Here is a 22,448-nt window from a genome sequence, read left to right on the forward strand (position 1 = left end):
AGAGACTGGCCAGTTTAATCCCACTTAATTTCTGCGGATGTTCTTTACAAACACTTTTCTTCATAGTAGTTTCGGCAGGAGCTTTTGTTTGTACCAATAATAATAACTGATATAAAAATCTTTCTTCAATTAATTATGATATTCAGCTACAGTCCCTTTTATTGCATCTCATTTTTTTATTTTTTTTTGAAAAATACACCCTTCTAGCTTTTTTCACACGGATGCCTTATTTCTCCATCTGTTTAAAACATGTCAGAAAACCGTAAGCATTTTTGGCGTGTTTGCTCAGCTAGAGGCGAAAATACCACAGGAGTCAGATGTTGAGCTTTTGTGGCGTGGATAAGAGGTATGTGTGCAGAAATATTTACAAATGACAAAATGACATGACTATAACATGTCTGTCAACTTTTAGAGAGGATTATGACTATGACAGAATGGAAGAAGCATGCTAGAGACACCTGTTTGAACTAAGGGCGTCACAAGTTCTGATTATTTTGAGAAGATTTTGATTTTACAATAATTCATAATTATTGAAGACATGACAAAATATTAAAATCCCACATTTTCTGATATTCACATGGTCTTACGTGCTAACTTACCCTGCCTCTAGTATGACCAGCTTCATGAAATCAAGCTTAACATTCAGTTTCCATTTTTTGGACTATATACTGAATTTAAGTGTGATTAATTTTGCTAATCCCACAGTTATATCCCTTATTAAGACTGGAGTAAAACCACTGACAGCGATGCCGGTGTGTTTAAGAGTAAAAAATATGAAAACATTTTGACATTTTTTGCTCCAATAAAATCCAAAACAGGTTTGACAGAGGCAGGGCAGCCGACTGACACGGCCCTGTCTCCCTCTGACATAAGCTCCTGGGGTGAAGATGAAGGATCCAACAGAGAAGGAGAGTTTGTGCTTTTCGGGCAGATTTGGGTTGAGCTGTTTTGCAGAAAAGAGTGATATTGTTTGTGAATGCTCCTGGCAGCAAGCTGTGATATATAACTTATAGTGGAAAAGTAAACAATAGCAACATCATAAAATGAAGACAATATTTTGTTGTATCTTGATTTGCTCTACAGATCTGCCAAGTTTTCTACGATGAAACTTAGGAAATATATTAGTCGACACCCTCCTATCTTCCAAATATATTTTTCATTACATTTATTAATTTTCCCATGACCATATGCACGATATGGAGCACAAACATAAACATATCTATTCATGACAAAATAACATACATTAGAAAATATTTATTTCCATCAATATAAAGCAAGAACTCCCAGAGGTTTACAAAGGATTTTTTTCAGGTGTGCAAAAATATCGAAATATCGATATATTATATCGTTTAATTTAATGATACAGTATCAATATCGTGGGCTGCTGTATCGATGTATCGCCAAGAGTATTTTCTGTATATTTTACCTTATTATTTAACCTAATTATTCTGTATATTCTGAGCGCTACATTTGTGTGGCTTGTTTAGAAGAAAGAAACTCATTTATGCAGAATATTTGACATTTGATTCACTGTTTTGAAAATTAAAATAGGTTTATTTCATATTAACTAACTGCATCTGTCCCTGTGTACATGTAAATGTGGGGCTCATATAAGCTGTGGATGAGTAATACTGACCAATACAACAGTATGATGTGTTTTTCTAGTTGGTAAAATGCACAAAACAAAATGCACTGTTATGTTCATTCACCTTCAATAAAAGGAAGATAAATTTAAAAAAAATCAATATGATTAAAATTGTAATTTTTTGTGAAAATGTGGTTGATCATTAAGTTTCACCAAAACCTTTATTTTTCACTGAATTGTACTGAGTCGATTTGAAATATATCATATTGTATTCTATCGAATCGACAGTGCACTGTATCAAGATACGTATCATATCGTGGCCTATGTATCGAGGTATGTATTGTATCGGGAACTTCTTAATGATACCCAGCCCTAAGATTAACTTTTTTTGATGGGCGCTTTGAATAAAACTGTACTTTTCATCACCTCACAGTGTGTACACAAAACATGAAATTCATCTCCCACCGAATTACTTGAACATACATTACAAATCCTCAATGATCTATCCAGATCCGTTCCACATCCCACATCCCTTTCCCATATTTGTGTTTGACCCCTTGCTGCTGTGCGCTGACAGCATATTCATTGATGAAGTATATCATTATGACAATGTGTGTAGGGTCCATTGGTTGGACAAGGTTGGTCTGTTAAGTCTGTTGCCTTTGAGACTGGGAACAGTGATATACTTTTTAGAGTGTCTAGATGTGCTATAAATAGACACATTGAAGTATTTAAAAAACTTTCCTATCTCAGTGTATTTAGAAATTTTACTATTTTACTATTTAAAATAGTTGATTGTTGACGATGGACAGTTGGCAGAAGCCAACAGGCAAATAGTCATATTCTTATACTGGTGCACTGGAGTGTCATTTATATGTCAAGCATGTGGGTTTATAAAAGCACTGAGCCCCACTCACAATCTCTGGATGCGCGTGACGATGGTGTTGAAAGCGGCTTGGACGTCTGCAGCGGAGCAGGTGGACACTATGGGCTGGCCCTGTTCATGAAGCAGGTCTGCTACATACTGCACAGAAACATGAGAGGTGCGAGGGATCAATAGACATACACTATAAAAAGATATAGAAAACATTGGCACATATTAGTTACCGGTAGTTGCACTACATTTTGTACTCTTTTTTAAGGGTATATTGAATGAAAATTAAAAAAATTTGCTTATAAAATTCTAGGCGTAGAACATTTAACTTTAATTAATATAAACCACATGCCTACAGTGTGATGCTAATTATAAAAAAGGTGCAAGTGTTTTTTTTAGTATGCCAACAACATTTTTATAACTAAGTTTGAAAATCGAAAAGCCAAATAATGGAAAATTCTGTTCTTATTCTGATAAATACACTGGTAGAACAAACCTGAACTGGGTGAACTGGTTGTTGTATAATATCAAAACCCAAAACTTGCTAAACACTAAATAATTTATATTACTATTTCTAAAAGATCATGTAAAATGTATAACATGAAAGGCCTGTTAGGATATAGGCTATAGCATCAGTACACAACAGCAAGTACCTGTCCCTGCCACTCTGTAGTGTTGATGAGAATGATGCACTCTGGTAACCGCTCGTCAGAAATGAGAATCTGATTGAGCTGATCGTACACAGACTTCCTGGGAACCTTTAGATAAAGAAAAAAAAAAACACATTATAAAACACAGTATACAGTAGTTCAAGGCCAATATGTGCAAATATTATGCTATTTTAAACCCGTACCTGTGCTATAAGCCTGGAGTCTGGGGAGCATTCACTCTCCATGCTGCTGGTGCGATCGTTCTGGGCCTTAGAGTTTTGCCTGTCCTTCATGGAGGTACTACGCGTTCGCCTTTGCAGCTTGTTGTCCATTTTACTGAGGACACAGGGGCAATAAATCCAATTATGCATCACCCGAAAGCAATGTACACAGGTCTATTCCCACATGACTGCGGGAGATGTATACAGTTTACAGCAGTTATGATAATAGCAACTTCAGTATGCAGTACACAACATGCTTACACTACAATACTGAGATATGCAAACAACCCACGATGATATAGGTTATTACAGTGGGATGCTTTGAAGGGCATTGGAAAACGGGAGCAAAGTATAAGGACATTATACCTTATATAAGCACTTGACCTTGGTTATAATCATTCATAGAGAAAAACATATGGCATTTTTTCCCCTTCTATTTGCGCAAGAATAAGCAACAGAAGCAAATTATATGCTGTAGATTTGCCAGGTTTTTTGGGTACTTTTCTTTTGGGTTTGTCAAAGCATTGATTAAACATATACCAAACACAATTCTTCATATTAATTATTATGTATTACAACCTGCACTATGTGTCCACAATGCAGTACTATTAAAATAAGTACTTTTTTGGTCTTCTTTTTGTGGTCAAATGTTGTATAAACTTTACTGATAATATACTGTCAAAAAATACAGATTATATAACTAGTATTAAAACTTGATTCTCATAGTAGTATTTATATCGAAAAATGTGTTAAATAAATGAAGCTGGATATTTTCTGAATGGTTTTAGAATGGCCGTGTGTCATATCAGAATTGGCATAAGACGGCACAAAGATAAATGAACGACTATTATTTTGAGTTGATTAAAGAAGAAATGATCACTGTGGTATTAACATCAGTTAAATCCTGAAACATTTGTGATTGTGTCAGCACTAGTAGTATGGGACTATATTGATTCCTTATACAGATGTACGCAGCCCTGTTACCTTGGAGACATGTGGTTTTGAGACTCGGTTTTGCAGAGCTTTCCGACCGTGCTGGACACTCGCTCGGAGTTGACGTCCCAGCTGCTCACCTCGCCTGGCCCCGGACCGCTATCGTCTGTCTCTGGCTCCTGAAGTCAACCAGAGGAAGGTAAAACATGATTTGACTGATAAAAATAGATGACAACACATTTATTTCCTTAAATTAAGGTTAAATGTAGAGGTATTCCATTTTAGAACTCACCTCTACTTCCTGTATTCTTGTACTTTTCTTTTCAACTCTTTTTTCAGATAAACTGCCGCTGAACTGATTTAAAACTATGATGAATATTTACCACATGTACTATCCCACAAAACCAAGAAATAATTTGAAAAAAAATGAAAACAGCAGATGAAGTGTCAATGTCCTGGGATACTAAAAATACACAGATTATATGCATTTGATATAAGATACATTCTGTTTTACTGTAGTGGGTGAAAGGTGGTAAATAGGTTGGATGGTGTAGCATTTTGTAGTATTTTTATAAGTACTTCATGATCTGTCAGCAATATAAACAGACTAAGTGGACAAGTGCAATGGCATCTACCCAGCATTACTTTCTGTTTACAGTTTCAGTTATATAAGTGTCTGAGGGCAAGGAAAACAAACTTTTGGACAAACAAAACATTCATTTTTCTAAACTTTTGGCTCTTGCCGATTTCACAATATTTGTTGTTACCAGATACTCAAGAGTTGTGCTGTTGAAAACCAAAATATGGATTTAATTATTTCCATTTAAATGTTTAGTGGTTGTTGTTGGTTTAATTTGTTTTTGGGGAGCTTTTTGAGCATACATTTCATAATTTGTAGTGTTTGTTTTCTTTATGTTTTTATTGTTTTTCAATGAATGGCTGCAGAAACATGTTCTGCTGGAGGGACAATAAAGATACTGTGACAAATACATATTAATGTATATTGTAGGAACATTAAGGTTGGCATGCTGTGTAAAATCTAGTCCAAAATAATGTGCAAATCAACATCCGCTAAGAGGCAGTAGATCTTATGTATTAGACTTGAAATTTGTTCGAAGTTTTAGAAAAGAATATTCAAAGATTCATGTCAAAGGAAGATTTTGACATTTTGTTTGTTAATTGCAAGGGCCAGAGTTTCCTTCTGAAACCCATGGATAGCTCCTGCTTCCTCCAACCTGTTTGTGCTGACTCAAAAAAAAAGTCATAAGCCAGCATTACTAATGAGAGCCACAACTACAACACACTCTTCCAATCTCTTTGAAAGGCTTAGATGGAGAAGACAGGAGACAGAAGTATGCTGGCCTACTGAATAATTGAGTTTAGCGGCTGATTTTGATGCCAGATAATGATGCTAGCTCGGTGTGATAAAGAGGAGTAAAAAGTCATGATCTTGACACAGGTGGGAGCAGATACACTCTAGTTTCTGTGGTTTTTGAGTCTCATTTTAGATCCGGGTTAGTTTCACTTTGTGCTTAGAGTCCTTATGCTACGCAGAAGGGGGTCATGATAGTTTGACGTGCAAGGTTAGACTGACCTGACAACAACTAACAAGTAAACACAAACAATCAGATGAGATTTATTCTGCACGAGGTCGTCCTGTCTCCTCCACTGATCTATAATGGATGACTATACTGTTCAGAGAGCCTGCCCTCCTCGTCTTGTCTCATTCTCTTTCTTGGAAAATAACTAGGACCCATGTGTAGAGAAGGGCACTCAAGCTGATAGAAAATAACATCAACAAAAGAAATAGCCAAAGGGAAACAGAGTAAAAATACAGGTGCAGTGTGGGAGAGCGTACCCCGGCTGCGGCGTCGTTGATGCTCTCGTCTTGGTACCGGCTGCTCTGCACTTTACATCTGTCAACGGTCAGAAAGTCTCCTGTCTGTAAATCAAATACACGACAAATCTGTTTATATCTTTTCAAATTGTGAACAAACAGATACAAGAAATGTTCAAGAAGAAATCAGAGATTGACCGATACAGGTTTTTCATGGTTGATGCCGATTGATTAGAATCCAAAGTAACCAATGGCTGATAAGATCTTTTTGGGTCCAAATTATGTAATTTAAATTTCCTACAAACTCCCAAAGGCCTTTTTTTTAACACAAACCTATAAGAGAGCGGTGTAGTCATGTTTTGTGCAACTATCTCTTCATATTAAAGTGTTAATATAAAGCTTTGTGTGTATTCTTTAGGGAGTAGATTGACCAAAACAAAATATCGGCCTATGATGGAGATGTAAGGCTGATATGCTAAAAAAGACCAAATACCAGCCCAATATATCAGTCTATCTTTAGAATAAATACTGTACATATTTTTGGTATTTACTACTAGTCTCATGTTGGCTTCATGAAAAACTATTTTAAAGGCACTCTATATAACGTTTCTTGAAGAGGGAGATGCTATTGCTTGTCTGGAATTTTCCATAGTATGGCATTAAACTTCATCAATCTGCATGGAGCCAAGCAGGTAACACAACTAGAACATCCTTCATTAAATGCTGGTAAATAAATATGTCTGTAGTTTGATAGATAGATATATTTGTAGATAGATATGTTGTGCGTAGATAGATATGATGGATATGTTTAAAGCCATACTGTGAAAGATCTCAGAGGCAACTACTATTTCCATGGAGACAAGCAGATGGTGGTACAAAAAGTGTACTTAATATTATCACATTATTTCTAAATCAGCTGACTATTTAATTGAAACACCACACCATAAATCTCTTAACACTGGAGTGCATTTTGTAACATGTTTCTAAATTAATTCTTATACTGGATCAAAGTATTACACTCTGCCTGCAAGAGATGTTTATGGACTTTGGCTGAAGACATTTATGGGGCCAAATGTAGAGCTATGGCTGCTCAAAACACAGCAGTCATTTTTATTACAAGCCAAAGTGGATTCTGGGATATTTATAAACAGGACTGCTCGTGTCATAAGTCAAAAACGCCTTCCTCTTTCTCTGGCCTTGTTGTTTTCCAAGAGCCGTAAATCTCCGAGAGGGGGGTGAAGGAATTGCTCTATACCGTCTTGTGTCTCACCGAAGCGGCTTATTTGTGTTTTCAATGGCAGCAGAGGGGTCATTTAGTGTCAGTCCCTATAAATACAAAAAGGACCAGCGGGGGTGGACTGGGCAAAGGAGTGCTGTTTTCATTGGTGTGCCAATCTGAGAGCTTCAGGTTTGCATTTATTCCAAGATAACACAGATTGGGTTTGTGTTGTCGCCTCTCAGACAATTTTCAGTTAGCCTAATGTTAAATCAATGGAGATTTAAGATATTAACTACTAAACGTAGCAGTCATTCAAAAGTATTCTGATTCTATAGATAGAAATTGGTTTCACCAATTCATCTCTGAGACATTTTGTATGTGTCCTTTTTTGGTGTTTGATCCAGAACTCTATTGTTAAGTGTAACATAAAACAAATATTGTGATAAACAATTATATTGAAGACAGAGTTCTTTTTCACAATCATTTATTATTTCATTTATGTCAAGATTTTGTCAAAAAATCTCTTTTAGAATTTGTCTAGTTTTAGTCAATAAAAATAATACTAAATCCATGATCCATAAATTTATGTATTAGAATTGCAATTATGGTAATTATATGGCATTGCTTAATGGGACATGCACACAGACATGTTTCTTGGACATTTATTTTGTTTATTGCCTAATTTGGTGCTCTGTGATAGAAAAGAGGAACTTAAAACTCCCTTTTAAATATTCTGTACTTTTAGTTTTGGTGATCACTGATTATGTTTGAATTAGTTTGCTTTTAGTTTTGGGCCAAAACTTGATAAGATATTTAATTTGACAAAATCAACACTGATTGCGTACCACTTTATGCCACTGACATAATAACCCTAAAACAAAACAATCTCGGTAAACCCCTGTCTAAATGAAACCTAGAGTAAAGAAAACATGAATGAACCATAAATAAACACAGCACTATGAAACACTTGAGAAGTCAGAGAGCAAGATAATCTATAACGAGTTGTACACATGTTAATAATTCCACATTCAGCAACTCAAATTTTATCGAAATAGAAAAATAAGAGCGAGTTATTATTGGATGATAAATTGATATAGTAATTCTCGTGACAAGCCTAGTCTCATTGCATTCGTAGCCAGGATTCCTCACATGTTGTAAAATGGACTGAAAGGGACTCCGGGGACCACTATAAACAGCACACTGGGGTTGGCAGACATTTTGACAGTACCCAGGGGCAGTTGCCTTACATAACCATGTTTACAGGGTAGTCCATTTAAAGCCAGCACTGGGATACAGGGTGAACAGAGGAAGAGCGGAGGGGTTTCCTAATTAAGACAAGGACTTACAGGACAGGACAGCTCCCTCTGCTGGCTTTTGTGGCTGTGGATGCTGCCGATCTCAGTCTGCGAGCTGGAGTGAGACATCCCCTCAAAAAAAGGCCTGAAACAAAATAAAAACACCATCTAAACTGTACAAATAGTGAAGAACATATAACGGTAGATGTAACAGTAGTGGTTATAACATAGGTAAAAGTAAATATAGTTTTTGGCTCAGTAGTGTTACACTTGGTTATAATAGCTAAACCTAATTAGCCTTAATAAAGCAGGAACAAAAACTTAATTCAGTAATTCAATATTGTAGCGTTCTGGTGTCAGGAAACATGCTAAATTTCTTCTGGTTGTTTATATTCTGAATGTAAGGGCTACTGTAGGCCGTAACCCACAACAAAAAAAGAGCAAAACAACATAAACAGTTACAGGAACAATACAAGTTGTTAATTCTAAACTAAATAAACAATATCAGATCATTACAGTATCATAAAGTGTTACTGTAATGGTATTTAGTGGTAAGGTGTTCATTCTATAGCAAAACACTTTAATAATAATATGACTGAACTATTTCCACTGTTGATGTGAATATAGAACATTATTATTCACATAAACCTGTCAGGTTCAAGTACAAGTCTATCTGTATATCTATATAATATATCCCTTCCTATAGACTCCAGTATGCTCCTTGCTCATGATTAAAGTATGTTGTATTTATTAGGGATATTATGTTTTCTTTATTAAACCATTACATAATTCATATTGTGGCCTTAGATGTAATTTCCTGCCGATTTAAATGGTACATACTTGAGTTTGGGTTTGGGCGTGCTCAGAACACTCTCGTTGTCCTCCATCTCGGGCCCACTGTCGCTCTGGTTATAAACCTCTAGACTGTCGTAGAGCAGGTCCAGGTCCTCCTCCACCTCCTGAGTCTGGTCCACCGGGTCAGAGTCCAAGACCTGTCATAATACGAACAGTAATAGAGTCAATTATCAGTTATATTTTACCTCATTTTGGTTTGTGCACAAATTTAAAGTGTTATGAATATACTGCATTTAAATTTTTGTCATAATTTTAATTTTAAGTTGTCAATATCACTCACATCTAGACAATGTGAATATGGGAGAAATGTTTTGCCCAGAGACACAACAACAGTAAGGATAAACACATTTTTCAACACCAAATTGTCCAATCTGTCACAAATGAATTAAAATCAAATCAAAATGTATATCCAAAACTTGCTATACATTGATGCATGATACATTTTCACAGATTTCTAAATTACCCTATAGAGAATTAGCCTCAGTCATGTCTTAACATTTTTAATATTTCACTTTGTTCCTGAAAAGTATATAGGAATAGGAATAAAGGGATTTGCTTCAGGAGAAAACTGATTGTAGAGCTCTGTAGTGGAGGTAAATGAGGATGGAGCTATATAAAAATAGATCTTTAATTATAGACAGCAGTAGTTCATGGACTTGCCACTACAAAGAAATAAAGGATCATAAATTGTAGCAACTAGTAAATACATTAAGTGATTGATTGGACTTGGCTGCTCCTTTACTTATACATGAGTTAAAAGGAGGTGTCTATGGTATAAATATTCCTGTGTATTGGTCCTAAGCGGGTCAATTAAAAGGTGAGTGAGTGGTGTGTGATTGCTGAGAGCTTTGGGCTGCTCTGTGGGGAGGTATATCACAAGAGCAGAGCACAGGCAGTCCTGAACTAATCAGGTGATTAATGCCACTCCATAAGAGCAAGAGCTGGCAGGAGGCAGATAAACAGGCTGTCCCTCCCCCATCTCCCTCCCTTTCTCCTGCTCCCTCCTTTTTATCCTTCTCTCCTCTCTTCCTGACCTCCTTCCTCCAATCTTTCTACCTTATTCCTCTTGCACCCTCCCATATCTCCCCCCTTCTTTAGATCCCCATTGTCTTTTCCGTTCCTCACACAGGTTCCCTCTCTCCCATCTTTTGTCTAATTTGTCCTCTTCTCTCTCCCTCCCAACACCCCTCTCTCAAGTCCGTCTATCTCTCCCTTCTCTCTATTTATCTAATATTTATTTACCTTGATTTTTGAGAGCCTATTTCTATTCTCTTGCTGTTCTTAAATTGTTTGTTCCAACACTGTGGGACAAATAAAGATTCACTTATTTCCTCCCATCTCTCTACCTTACTCCTCTCTCACACCAATTCACCTCTCTTTTTTCATCCTCTTCTGTCTTTCTTCCTCCCTCCTTCAGCTCCCTCCATCCTCACTTTATCTATTTCTTTCTCTCACTTTCTCGATTCTTCACATACTCACTCCAACCTACCTCTTTACCTCACTTTCTTTCTCTTCTCTCTTTCTCAGTTCCGTTCAGTTCTGTTTCCCCTCTCTCCTTTTAGCTCCTTAGCCCCGATCTACTTCCTCCTTCTCCTCTTACCCTTAATTCGCCCTCTGCCTTTCTCCCTCTTTCTCTCCCACCTCTCTCACTCCATTTATCCCTCCCTTCTTTAGCTCTCTACCTCTCTTTCCCTCTCTATCCCTCCTGTGGCCCGTGTATTTTTAGACTGGCCGTCTGACACAGGGAGCGGATTAGAGGTAGAACGTGATAAAAGATCAGCACCTGCAGCCACAAACCTCCTCCACTGAACCAGGGCCTTTTACGCAACAGGCAGGTTAAGTCTCACACACTAGTGCACCTGACTGCAGCAAATATACCAGGAAACACTAGAAATTACTACCCTTGTACTGCCCTACACCGTGCAGTCAAAAGTCTACTTGCACATTAACCAAAAAATAGGGACTAAACCAGGACTGAACCCACAAGTAAACTTTGATTAGGCTACCAGGACTAAACTTGACTTGAACAGGTCCAAAATTGTGACCGCACCTTATATCTTGATGAACTAATGTTTTTAAATGGATTTTCATCACCTGTATGACATCATGACTACAATCCATCTGACGTTATCTTGTTATCACCTGAAAATTGGTTATGCAAGGTCAGAAAATCACTACCTAGATAAGTGGGACTGAAACTAAACTCTGAATAAAACTAGTTCACATATTGAAAAAAATTATTACTGACTACACACACACTTTCCGTAAATATAGCTGTTCCTAAAATATTGTTTTATTCCAGTATGCGAGTACCTTACATTGTCTAATACTAAAAATTAAAACTTGATTTTGATACCAAGATAAAGTCTCAATACTCAATACTGATATGGATCCAAGAATGATACTGAAAATCACCATGTTTGGACCAATTTTGAATTTTAACATACAGCATTCAGCATTTTTGCATCCAGGTTAAATGCTCACATCTAAATCAATACAGCAATGACCACTTACTTTGACCACTTGTAAATCCCAAATCTATTATAAATAAAACAAAATATTTGTCATTGTATAATTAACAACTCCAAATACTACACATTATGTCACCGATGCAGCTTTAGTGTGAGAAAAATACCCGCTAGTCTACAGATAGCAATGCTCAGCATATAGATGAAGTGAAAAAGCATTGCAATTCACCATTCAGATTACAGCATACATCTAAATACAAGTTTATCTCATTACAGCTGGACATTTGTGGTTCTTATCTAGGGATTTAGAAACCACAATCCTCTGGGACTGAAAATCTCCCTTTTACCCACAGCGTAACATCTGAGGTAATTATTATCATTATAAAGGCATGGATTATTACTAATGGACAGTCATGGTCTATGCATACAAAATAGTGGTGACCCGATTAAACTCTATTATGTACAATCCTCAGGAACATTCATTCTGCACTTGAGCCGGGAACAACAGGGCGAAATAGGCCACGTACAAGCCCCCGTTTATCATTAGATTAAATGATATACAAAAAGGTCTCTAATGGATTCAGTAATACATGACTCCCACTGACAAACTATTCAAAAGTGTGAGCAACCGGGGTTTAGACTTACATAAGCAGACTGTATTTTGTTTATTATTCTCGGCTCAAGGGGTTTTAGTGATATGCACTTTGCACAATATGCATTTCAATAGCTATTATGTTTTCATGATACAAATGCACCTTATATATACACTAACTTTGGAACATTTTATGAAATTAATATATACTTCTACAAATTGTTCTTTTTAAAGGTGCGCAAGCACTGAGGTATTATTTAAACTGAAATGACAAATACATTCAGATTATATTTTATACTTATACTTGTATACACATTGTAACTGTAAGCATGCTCCAATTTAAGAGACTCAGGGACTGGGACATTAACATAAACAACATAATAATGCTTAATTTGTAGACTTAACTGTTGTCTGCATTTGACCCATCCTCCAACCAGTGCAACTTAGTACAAATTGCCCTTACAGCCACATCAAGATGCTTGTGTAAAACTGGAAATGTGCTAGCAACAACTGATACGTGTCTATGTATCAAAAAACTAAATGGAAAATTATTAATTCATTTCTTTAAAATAAGTATGGTTTTCAGGGCTGGTGGAACGGGGATTCACAAATTGGTTTGAAGAGAATTTGACACATTTTGGAGTCCCTTTATTGCATTGAGCTTGATTAAAGTTATATAATATTTCATAGCACTTACCTCATCTGTAACTTTGAACCTCTTCAACAAGGCCACAAACTTCTGCTTAAAGTTGGGTTGCTACAAAAAAACAAAATAATGAATGCAATGCACAGTGAGAGACAGAAGCAGTACAGATTAAATTGGCACGACTGCTTGGCTGTTGTTTTATGGGCTCTCTCAGTCTGGATTACTCATTCACAAAGGACATCATTTGACTCAGTCCAGTGAACCTCACATTCATTTACATGTTCATCCAAGTCTCACTAATAGTTTAGGCAAAGGGAACATGGTGTGCTCTGGCTCCTAAAAGCGTGTCCAATGACAAACACAGGTCTAAGAGGTTACGAAGAGATAAATGATTGGCAAACACAAACCCTAGGACCTTATTGCACCCCTGATTTGCCTCTAAATGCTTCAAATCACACTTTCTTTGGGTTGGCACTTAATTTCAATGGAAAGATTGAGAAAAAATATGACATCAAGTGGGTTGATTTGTGTAAAATGTTCAATGTTCATGTGCACCGATAAGTCAACACTGCACCGATTCTCTGGGAGGCTTTAAAACGTCTCTGTAATCCATAGAACTTATTTGCTGCCACAACATCCAGAATGAGGTGAATAGAAAAGAGAGAAACATACCCTGGTCATGGAGGTGGTTCGAATCATTTTCCGTCTTGCCTTCTTTGGCTTCCTCACTTCATCATCTTCATCGTAAAGATCCTACAGTTACATTGGAACACAAAAGCATTTATTATAAAAATTTGCTTGTGCAAACAAATAGAAAGTACAAGCTGATGTTTAGTTTCTGTTTTGTGTCTGTATTTTTTTATGTTAATTATTATCCACCCACTTATTTGAAATCAAACTTTTAAATGTAAAGTAATCTTGCTAATGTGTCTCCTAAATAAAAACTGAATCATGATTGTATTCCTGTGACAATATGCTATTTGGTAAATTTGACATACTGTGATTCACTATTCGGTTTTCTTGCAGCTCTAAGAAAAAAAAACAAAAAAAACTTTTCCCATCCATACTTCCACTGCATCACTAATGCCCTGAATGAGCCAATTGCAATGCAGTGTGAACTTTCAGAAGAATCACATTAGTAATCGTGATCTGGCTCCAAGAATATCCTGCTATAATTTTTTTTGTACATTGCCTCCCCCTTCCTGTTGAACATGTTGTATGTACATAGTTTTATTTATGGTTTGTTGACATGACCAGAGATCTGCAAACTGAACAGCCCTTTGGGGATTAATAAAATTGTTGATCACTTGATGGATTGATTGTATGGTTCAATTATATGAATGGGCTGCTATGAATGTCCTGTTCTCTTCACTGTAACATAATTATTCAAAAACTGTACAAAGTTGAGCTTTAAAATAAGTACCAGATATTAAATTGTTGTTGCTATAGTGATTGTATTTTTGTTGTTTTGAGATGTTTTTTTCCCTGTAGCGGTTAGTGATGTAGAAAATTAAAATCTCAGGAGGTTGATGATTACAGTCATTGCATGAAATTATGGCATTTGAGAGGTTCAAATAATTTGGGGATTTTTTATGTACTTTTTTATGTACTTTAACCATAGCCTTTTCATGCCCTTGTAGTGTAATTAAATATTTTATTGGTCATTAGCCTCAGACAAAAAAGACTCCTCTAACTAATATTAATAAAAACAGTGAAACAGTGAACATAATATGTTTCTGTACAGCTGTGTTACACCAGAGAACATGCACATGGCCATAATACAAACTCCAGTATATCATTTTAAAAGTCCACTTGTTGACGTTGTAGTACCACCGCAGTACTGGTGTGTATTTCTGGACACTGACCTGGCCGTGCACTGCGTCGTCACTGGCTTCCTGCTCAGACGAGTAGCTGTCATCGTCCTCCTCAGAATAGTTGTCCATGTCCGGAGAGCGGTCTGAGGAGAGCCCCATGAAAACACACCAGGAGAAATCATTATGGCATCACTACATTGAGTACATTCTAAAGGCCTAGTAGTGTTAAAGGTGAACTATGTAACTTTTCTGGTGAAGAGTGCATTATTGCTTTACCTAGGTTGTTTTACCGTATGGCAAAAAACATATCAATCTTACATTTATTCTATTACAGATGTTTTTGTGTCTCAAAATACCTTGAAAAATGTGCATTCTTACTAGGAGTGGGGTCACCTTAGCACAGATTTGACCAGTAACTTATATACTGGTTACTGGTTTGTTTCCATGGAGATAGATAAGCCGTACTGTGGCACATTCTAGATGACTACTCCATGGAGACAAGCAGGTGGCAGCAACTACAAGAATTATAAAGTAGCACCTTTAACTCTAGGATAGGGCTAGTTAGTGTTGTGGTGACTGTAGCAGGAAAATCTTGTGTCTAATAAAAATTATTAGGTTCAACATTTCTGAATTTGTCTTTATGAAATTTCTTGTGAAAATATAAGGTAATTGATCCAGAACTGGTTAGACCACTAAAAACATATGTGTAGGTCTGGGCTGTGTCAAACCAAAACAGACAGCTCTAGACACGCGCCTATATGTGAAACAAAGTTAACAGGCTGGCCTTACAAAGAGCAGACCCAAGGACAATGTTTTATCAGAGCAACTGTTTTCAATATAGTCTCTAGTGGAGAGGAAGTCCTCTGCTGCAAGAGAAAATACTAAGAATAACACTGGACTAGAAATGTTTAGCTTGGATACAAAATGGCTACATGTGCAAAAAAAATAAGTTTTAGATGATTAATCATGTCCAAAAAATGCAAATCTATACTAAAACTAGTATCAAAATCAGTTGATATATTCACAATTTTATTATTAAATAGAGTGCAATTTCTTCATGCAGTTTCTGCATGTAGTGGTTTAATAAAGAAATACTGTTGTAAAGCTGTGACACATCATACAATATCAAGTGCAGGATATAGACATATTTTGCATGTAGCGCCTTAACGTGAGCCATATACGGTGTATCGTATGAAATTGCGAAAGACCATGTTTTCCCACCGTTTTTTTGTTTTTTTTGGTTGCGTTTTTTCTTATTATCATTGTGGTATTGGAATCTGTGTCAAGTATCAAGTGTTTTCCTTAGTATTTAATTTTACTATTATGACAACTCTACTGCTGACTCTACCACTTTTTATATTCTGACATAAAAGATAAAAGTGTGTATAATAAGACTATAAAGAGCTACTAAGAAATATATTTAAAACTGATTATAAACCAAACCTTACTGCTACAGCTTTGCATGGGCACAACCACTATATCTACTGTATCTTTCCCATCCAGGGAGATTTCACAGTTGAAGAGCTTACAGGCGTTCAGGTGTGCAATCACTTTCCCATTACTTCCTCTCCGCCGCTCCTTCCTTTCCTGATTCATGGATATTAAGCACAAAGATAGACTCTTCTTGGTAGTGACACTGGTCTAATTCTTGTCCCATGAACTCATGTGTTATGTTGGCCTCTTTAATAACATCCAGAACATGACGGGACCGCTCCAGCTATGTAGCCCCCTCTCTCTCCCCTCTCTCCCCCCGTCCCAGAATTAGAGCAGGGTAAGGTGATAGGCCCCACATCTGTTGGTCTCTCAACTCCACATAACTGCCATGGTTGAAGAGAATAACATATCCTTGGCCTCGAACTTGGCCTGGGTCTAATACAGTGGAGCATGTCCTCACTGGGGAAATAAAAGCCATGTGGTGAGGGGAGAGAGGGCGTAGGCCAGAATTATACCCACGCTTTAGGGGCGTGGGGGCAGACCGTTTCCACTGAGCCAAATAGGGGTCAAAAAGATGGTCACTATTTTGGCTAGAAAACAGCCTCTCTCCAATGGATTATACAGTGTTGACCCTTCAATATCATGTTAGTAATGTAAATCTGATCTAGAATACCCTTGTAGTGCTCCCACGTCCTACTGCAGAGTGACTGATTCAGACTGCCAAAAGAGGTCCCTCCCAATCCCTATGTCCCTTAGTCCACTCGTCTGATGTCATTAGTACTAGGCTTGGCCATTGTAAAAGATAATTTGTTTTTAGAGAATGTGAAAACTGAAAGTAAACTGAAGAAATTTCAAAAGTTGTAAAAACAGTGTTCTTAATGAAGTAAAATGTACAACAAATGACCATTCATTATCTGCACTACTTCATGATAACACCATCCCTCTGTAGTCTCAATAACAGTAGCTTGATATTGTATTGCGTAAATTGTCTGTTTGGTTTTGCCATTGTGAGAGAATAGTTAGTTGTGACAATTATTTTTAGAGATTTCCAAAAAAACTAAGGAACCTCCAATAGAAGTTGTTAAAACTGTGTTGATTAAGGGTACTTGAAATGTACTTAAAATGACTTGCCATGTATTACCTTGCATTATCTATACTCTACAACTTTATGATAAGACTTACTAGCTGTGAGGCAAAGTTTTCTAAAAGCATGGTGTATTTTAGAAATGTTATGCTAACAATTTTCAGTTAAAGAAATAAAGTAACAACTTTATAACTGATTTGTTTGATACATTGCATTTATATTCTCTCCCTAGACAGTCACCTGAGGTCTTGGTCTTGCGTCCCGCCTGCCCGCTGCCATCCTCATGGTCGATTGGCTGAGAGGACAGAGAGAAGACGCTAATCTCAGCCACTCGCACCGGAGCCTCCTTCACATTACTGTGCAAACCCAGGATCTGACCCCCGTCTGTGGGGTGCTGCATCACCTGCACACAGCCAGAATAACCAGGATTAACATCGTCATAGCTATCACAACCAAAATAATAAAAGGACTTTAGTACACAGTTCAAATTGATTTACTAAAGTTGCTTAGAAATGAAAATTAATTTTTAAACATTTTCAAGAAGGTAGAAGGTAGGTAAGTTTAGGTTAGTCTTTACTGTCCCTGTAGGATGCAGTAGGGGCAACTAGTCAGGAGCAGTGGGCACCACAGTGCGGTACCCTGGGACTCATCTTCAGATCTTGAGGTAGGCTTGATCAAGACTACTCAGACTGCCTATTTCTCCCCTGTGTCTGGGTGGGTTTTTTTGGGCAAACTTCACACAGAAAGGCCCAGGTGACCCAGCAGTTGAACTCGGCACCTTCTTGCTGTGAGGTGAGAGTGCTAGCTGCTCAGCCATCGTGCGCTTAATCTACAAAGCCTGAGTGGGTCAAACCCTCAAAAAAGTTTCCTTAAGCTGAAACAATATAGATTGTGTGTATTCAATGTTTTTTATTGTAGTTTAACCCAGTTGTATGTAGCTTCAAAGGCCTAATTCAGACATATTTTACAAGCCACCATTCCCGAATTGAATAAAGGAACAAATAACATTTCTTTCGTGTCGGGCAAAATGGAAGAATTTTATCTGCGTTTCTCATTTCTGAAGCGACACTGATCCAGCCGAGATTGTGATGGCTTCAGTTGCACACAGTGTTCTGCTTGAGTAAACTCAGCCCTGATTACAATCTGTGGCTTTGCGCTTTCTAAATAAATCTCTATTAGCACATCACAACACTCATCTTTTTCCCATTCTGAATGTTTAAATGGGCCAAGTCAATTTACTCACACCATTTAGGAGGGAAAACTAGTTTGCATAAGACACTTTGTATCGGGGAATGAGTCGTCAATTGGAGCGCTATCGAGAGGGTGCTTTCAATATTATACATGATGAATTGCTGCACAGAGACAAAGCCAATTCTACCCAAAATATTAGCAAAGGGAATTCGGAAATTACCAGCATAGTTACATATGCAGTTTTGTCAGAGGTAGAAAAGGAGCCCCTGTTACTATGTAAGCTTATTTTAGAGGTACTTACGTACTTAAGAGTTTATTTTTGTTGTTTTTTATTTTTTTTTCCCTATTTTAAACTGCATGTCCTGATATAGACATGCTTAAATGCCAATCCTGGATTTGTCCTGGTTTTGACCTTCACTCAGACCAGTATTAACTTGACTTAGGCTTGGCTATGGCCTCTTTTAGATGTATTTTTGTATTGTTTTAAATTCATGTTATCAGTAAATGGTCATATCATATAACCCATGGTATATCGTCATTTGCTGTGGTAGCGGCATGAAGTTTGAAATATCGTGGTATCATTTTCTTCTCAGTTGCGAGGGGAGGAAGACAGAGATTTCCGCTAAGTTCGGAGGAGTTTAAAAACTGACTGTGGAGGCTCTGCTAAGACTGAAAACACACAAATAAGAACAAATGAAGGATGTGAGGATGTGAAAGCAGAACTTGAAACTTTTCCGTAAAAAGCTTAACCCAAGTTAGTTCAAATATTATGAATGTCATCTTTAAGTATATTCTCTAGAGTCAATTATAATAGAAACTCAAAGACATAGGCACTGGGACACTCGACTACTGCAAAATACAGTAAAAATAACAGAGACATTATTGGAGATTGTATCCAATGTGGAACAGCTGGGTTTTTAAAAGCTTTCTGAAAGACTGTAGGGAATCAAGAGTTTCAGATGTGAAAGGAGACAGAGTTCCAGAGAGTAGGGGCAGCAATGACGAAGGCTCAGGCCCCCGAGGTCCAGCGCTTTGGTTTGACTGTCGGAGTGAGATCTGAGTCAACTGATTGGAGGCGGCGGGTGGGGTGGCTGGGGATGGAACAGGTCACTGAAGTATTGCCCTGGTTATGGAGGACTTTGTAGGTGATAAGGGGGATCTTGAGATAATTATATCCAATATTGTCTTGTCCTAGTAAGGATCAATTTACTTCATCCTACACTTGGGAAGTAAAATATATTCTTTGCTTACTACTATATGTGTCAAAACTTAGTACATTTACCCAAAACAGGATACAGTGTTGGCCAATTTAGTTTTATTCATAGAGATTTTCTGTTTATGGCGAGCTCCCAAACAGTGCAGGGGTGAAATTACAATATAGCATTAGTATTATAATGAGCTGCCAGTCAACTGCCCCCGGAGGCCATTGTTGAGTATGAGCAGAGTCTGAATTTGGACAGGGCTTCAGCTGTAATTAGGCCGACAGAGAGGGGCCTGTGGAGTGGAGCGTTCTCACATACACACCTCTATAACAAATTATTTCGACCATATGAGGGAGAGGGTCTAAAGTACACAGCAGATGAAATGAGGAACTAAAATCCAGAAAATACTGTAAGAACAAGGACAATTCTAAGGAGTTCAAGGATTTTTCCACTGAGTTTCTTGAATAAGTGTATAGTCTATTTAGTTATCATTGTTTTTACTGCTTATCACCACTATATGTTTAAATCTTTTTGCAGCAGCATCAGAGGTTTATCTATCTCCATGGAGACAACCAAGTGGCATCAGAAGGTCAAGCTACAGGTCATATCTTTGGAGAGGCAAGTCTACTCACTGTAAGAATGTATGTTTTTCAAGGTAATTTTTTTTAGCAATGAAAACACCTCTAACACTTCACCCGAAAAGTTCCATAGTGCACCTTTAATTCCTTTTTAAATACACTCTTATTCATGGATCTATTACAGCACACATTCAATCCAATACACATTTATTAATGCAAATGAGGATAGTGTATGAGAAAGTTTCTAGCTCCAGATGGCTCCTAATCTCAGGCTGCAGAAAGTGCGACCCAATGAATCATGGGAAGTGAAACGCAAAGGCCTTCTTCTCAAACTCAACCCATTACAGGCCTTATTACAGCCCTGTCAGTCAATGTCAGAGAGTAGCTCCTGTCAATCAGAGGGTGACAGCAAAATGACACCCTACACCGGACAGATTACGCATCTCACAGTGAGAGCAGAAGTGATGTAATCAGGAGATATTACTGCTGAATGATATTGGAAAATGTGATATGGAATAGTATATAATACAATATGCAAATATGTATCTGTAATTCTCTCTCAATCTCACTCTGATGATGAGCCCTGACACAGTAATACACCAGTGCACACAGACACTGCGGGCATGTCTGGGTGAGTCTCTTGCCCAAGAACACAATGGCAGTGTTTTTACTGTGGGAGCTGGGATTGAACTTCTAACCTGTGGGCTACTGGATCTGACCACTCTACCACTGATGTTGATGCCAAGAGCAGGATTCAAACCAAACCACCAACCTTCAAAACAAAGGTACTATGGCAGTTGTTTCCAGATGGTTTTCATACATTAACCTGGGAGTTGCTTCCTTATGGTTCTCTTCCAACAAAATGCTAAGTAAATATGTAGGAATTTTCCACATGTAGCTCTCTTAGGTCATTTGCAGTGGTGTGAGCATGGTCAGGACATTTTATTACAATTCTTGGGTTTCAAAACCAGTTAAAACCAAATCTTTGATTTACATTTCAATTGCGTCAGATTTTTTTCAACACTCCTTGTTCTTAGAGATTTCGTTTGCTGATACTGTGAAATTAACACTTTTTAATCTATGCTTTATCCAGCCCCATACCTCGGCCATATTGATGACTCCCACGGCCAGAGTCTTGTAGCCCAGAATGGTTCTGTTCTTGTAGCGTTTCCGCCTCTGCAGCATGATTTGGAGTCTGTTGGAGTCTCTCTTCAGAAAGTGAGGGTACTGTAAATAAAAACATATGGGGTATAAATAATAATGGACAACCTTTGTATAAGATTTAAACTCAGAGAGACAAGCAAAGAGGCTGCAAACTGTAATGGATAACAAGGTTTACCATTTCTGTATGGTTTCCAAGTAGAGGAAAGGTGAGAAAAAAACAGCAGAATGCACAGAACAGAGAATAAGCTTTTGGCTACATCTTCGGACTAATAAAACTACAAAATGCACTGCTAATTTTGCTGTTCCACGGATTCAATATGAATGATTATGAAAAAAATGTTTAAAATGTTGGCGTTTGTAAAAGGTAAAGTTGTGCACAGGAATACAAAAGAAAAGTCATGAATTGGCAGTTAGTGCTGGGTGAGACAAAGAGCAGAAAGCACTTTATTATCCAGTTAACAAGGAAGTGCAATTTGCATGCTAGTTTTTGTTAGCTTTAACCTCTCTGATAGTTGTGAAAAGTGCTTATAAACTCATAGTGGTGAATAATCAGAATGTTCGTAATGCATAAGGTAAGTCAGGAATAACTTTATAAACCACTACTGCAAATCATTTAAAGTGAACTACCGTATTTTCCAGACTATAAGTCACTTTTTTCATAGTTTGTTTGTGGGTCACATCTGACTTATACTCATATGCGACTTATATGTGAAATTGGTTAAATACATAATTTCACATCTTTGTTACTGTCACACTGACAACCACACGAGGGGTCTCTAGGCTTGTGTACCAGTATGACAGCCACG

The 22,448-nt window shown here is 37.4% G+C and overlaps 1 protein-coding gene across 2 annotated transcripts in view; it reads right to left on the reverse strand.

Moving 5' to 3' along the window:
* zmp:0000000755 (phosphofurin acidic cluster sorting protein 2) overlaps positions 1-22,448 on the reverse strand; it is an 82,753-nt gene that overhangs the window by 14,004 nt on the left and 46,301 nt on the right. For both annotated transcript variants that reach the window (XM_033979659.2, XM_033979661.2), the window contains exons 4-15: positions 21,580-21,705; positions 17,748-17,910; positions 15,041-15,132; positions 13,848-13,928; positions 13,227-13,286; positions 9,455-9,606; positions 8,666-8,759; positions 6,122-6,205; positions 4,315-4,442; positions 3,313-3,445; positions 3,113-3,217; positions 2,503-2,609 (exon numbers count right to left, since the gene is read on the reverse strand). In XM_033979659.2, coding sequence (XP_033835550.1) covers positions 2,503-2,609; positions 3,113-3,217; positions 3,313-3,445; positions 4,315-4,442; positions 6,122-6,205; positions 8,666-8,759; positions 9,455-9,606; positions 13,227-13,286; positions 13,848-13,928; positions 15,041-15,132; positions 17,748-17,910; positions 21,580-21,705 — 1,325 coding nt within the window. The remainder of the gene's footprint in view (positions 1-2,502; positions 2,610-3,112; positions 3,218-3,312; positions 3,446-4,314; positions 4,443-6,121; positions 6,206-8,665; positions 8,760-9,454; positions 9,607-13,226; positions 13,287-13,847; positions 13,929-15,040; positions 15,133-17,747; positions 17,911-21,579; positions 21,706-22,448) is intronic.

Source organism: Periophthalmus magnuspinnatus, chromosome 15 (assembly GCF_009829125.3).
Source record: "Periophthalmus magnuspinnatus isolate fPerMag1 chromosome 15, fPerMag1.2.pri, whole genome shotgun sequence".
Taxonomy (NCBI): Eukaryota; Metazoa; Chordata; class Actinopteri; order Gobiiformes; family Gobiidae; genus Periophthalmus; species Periophthalmus magnuspinnatus.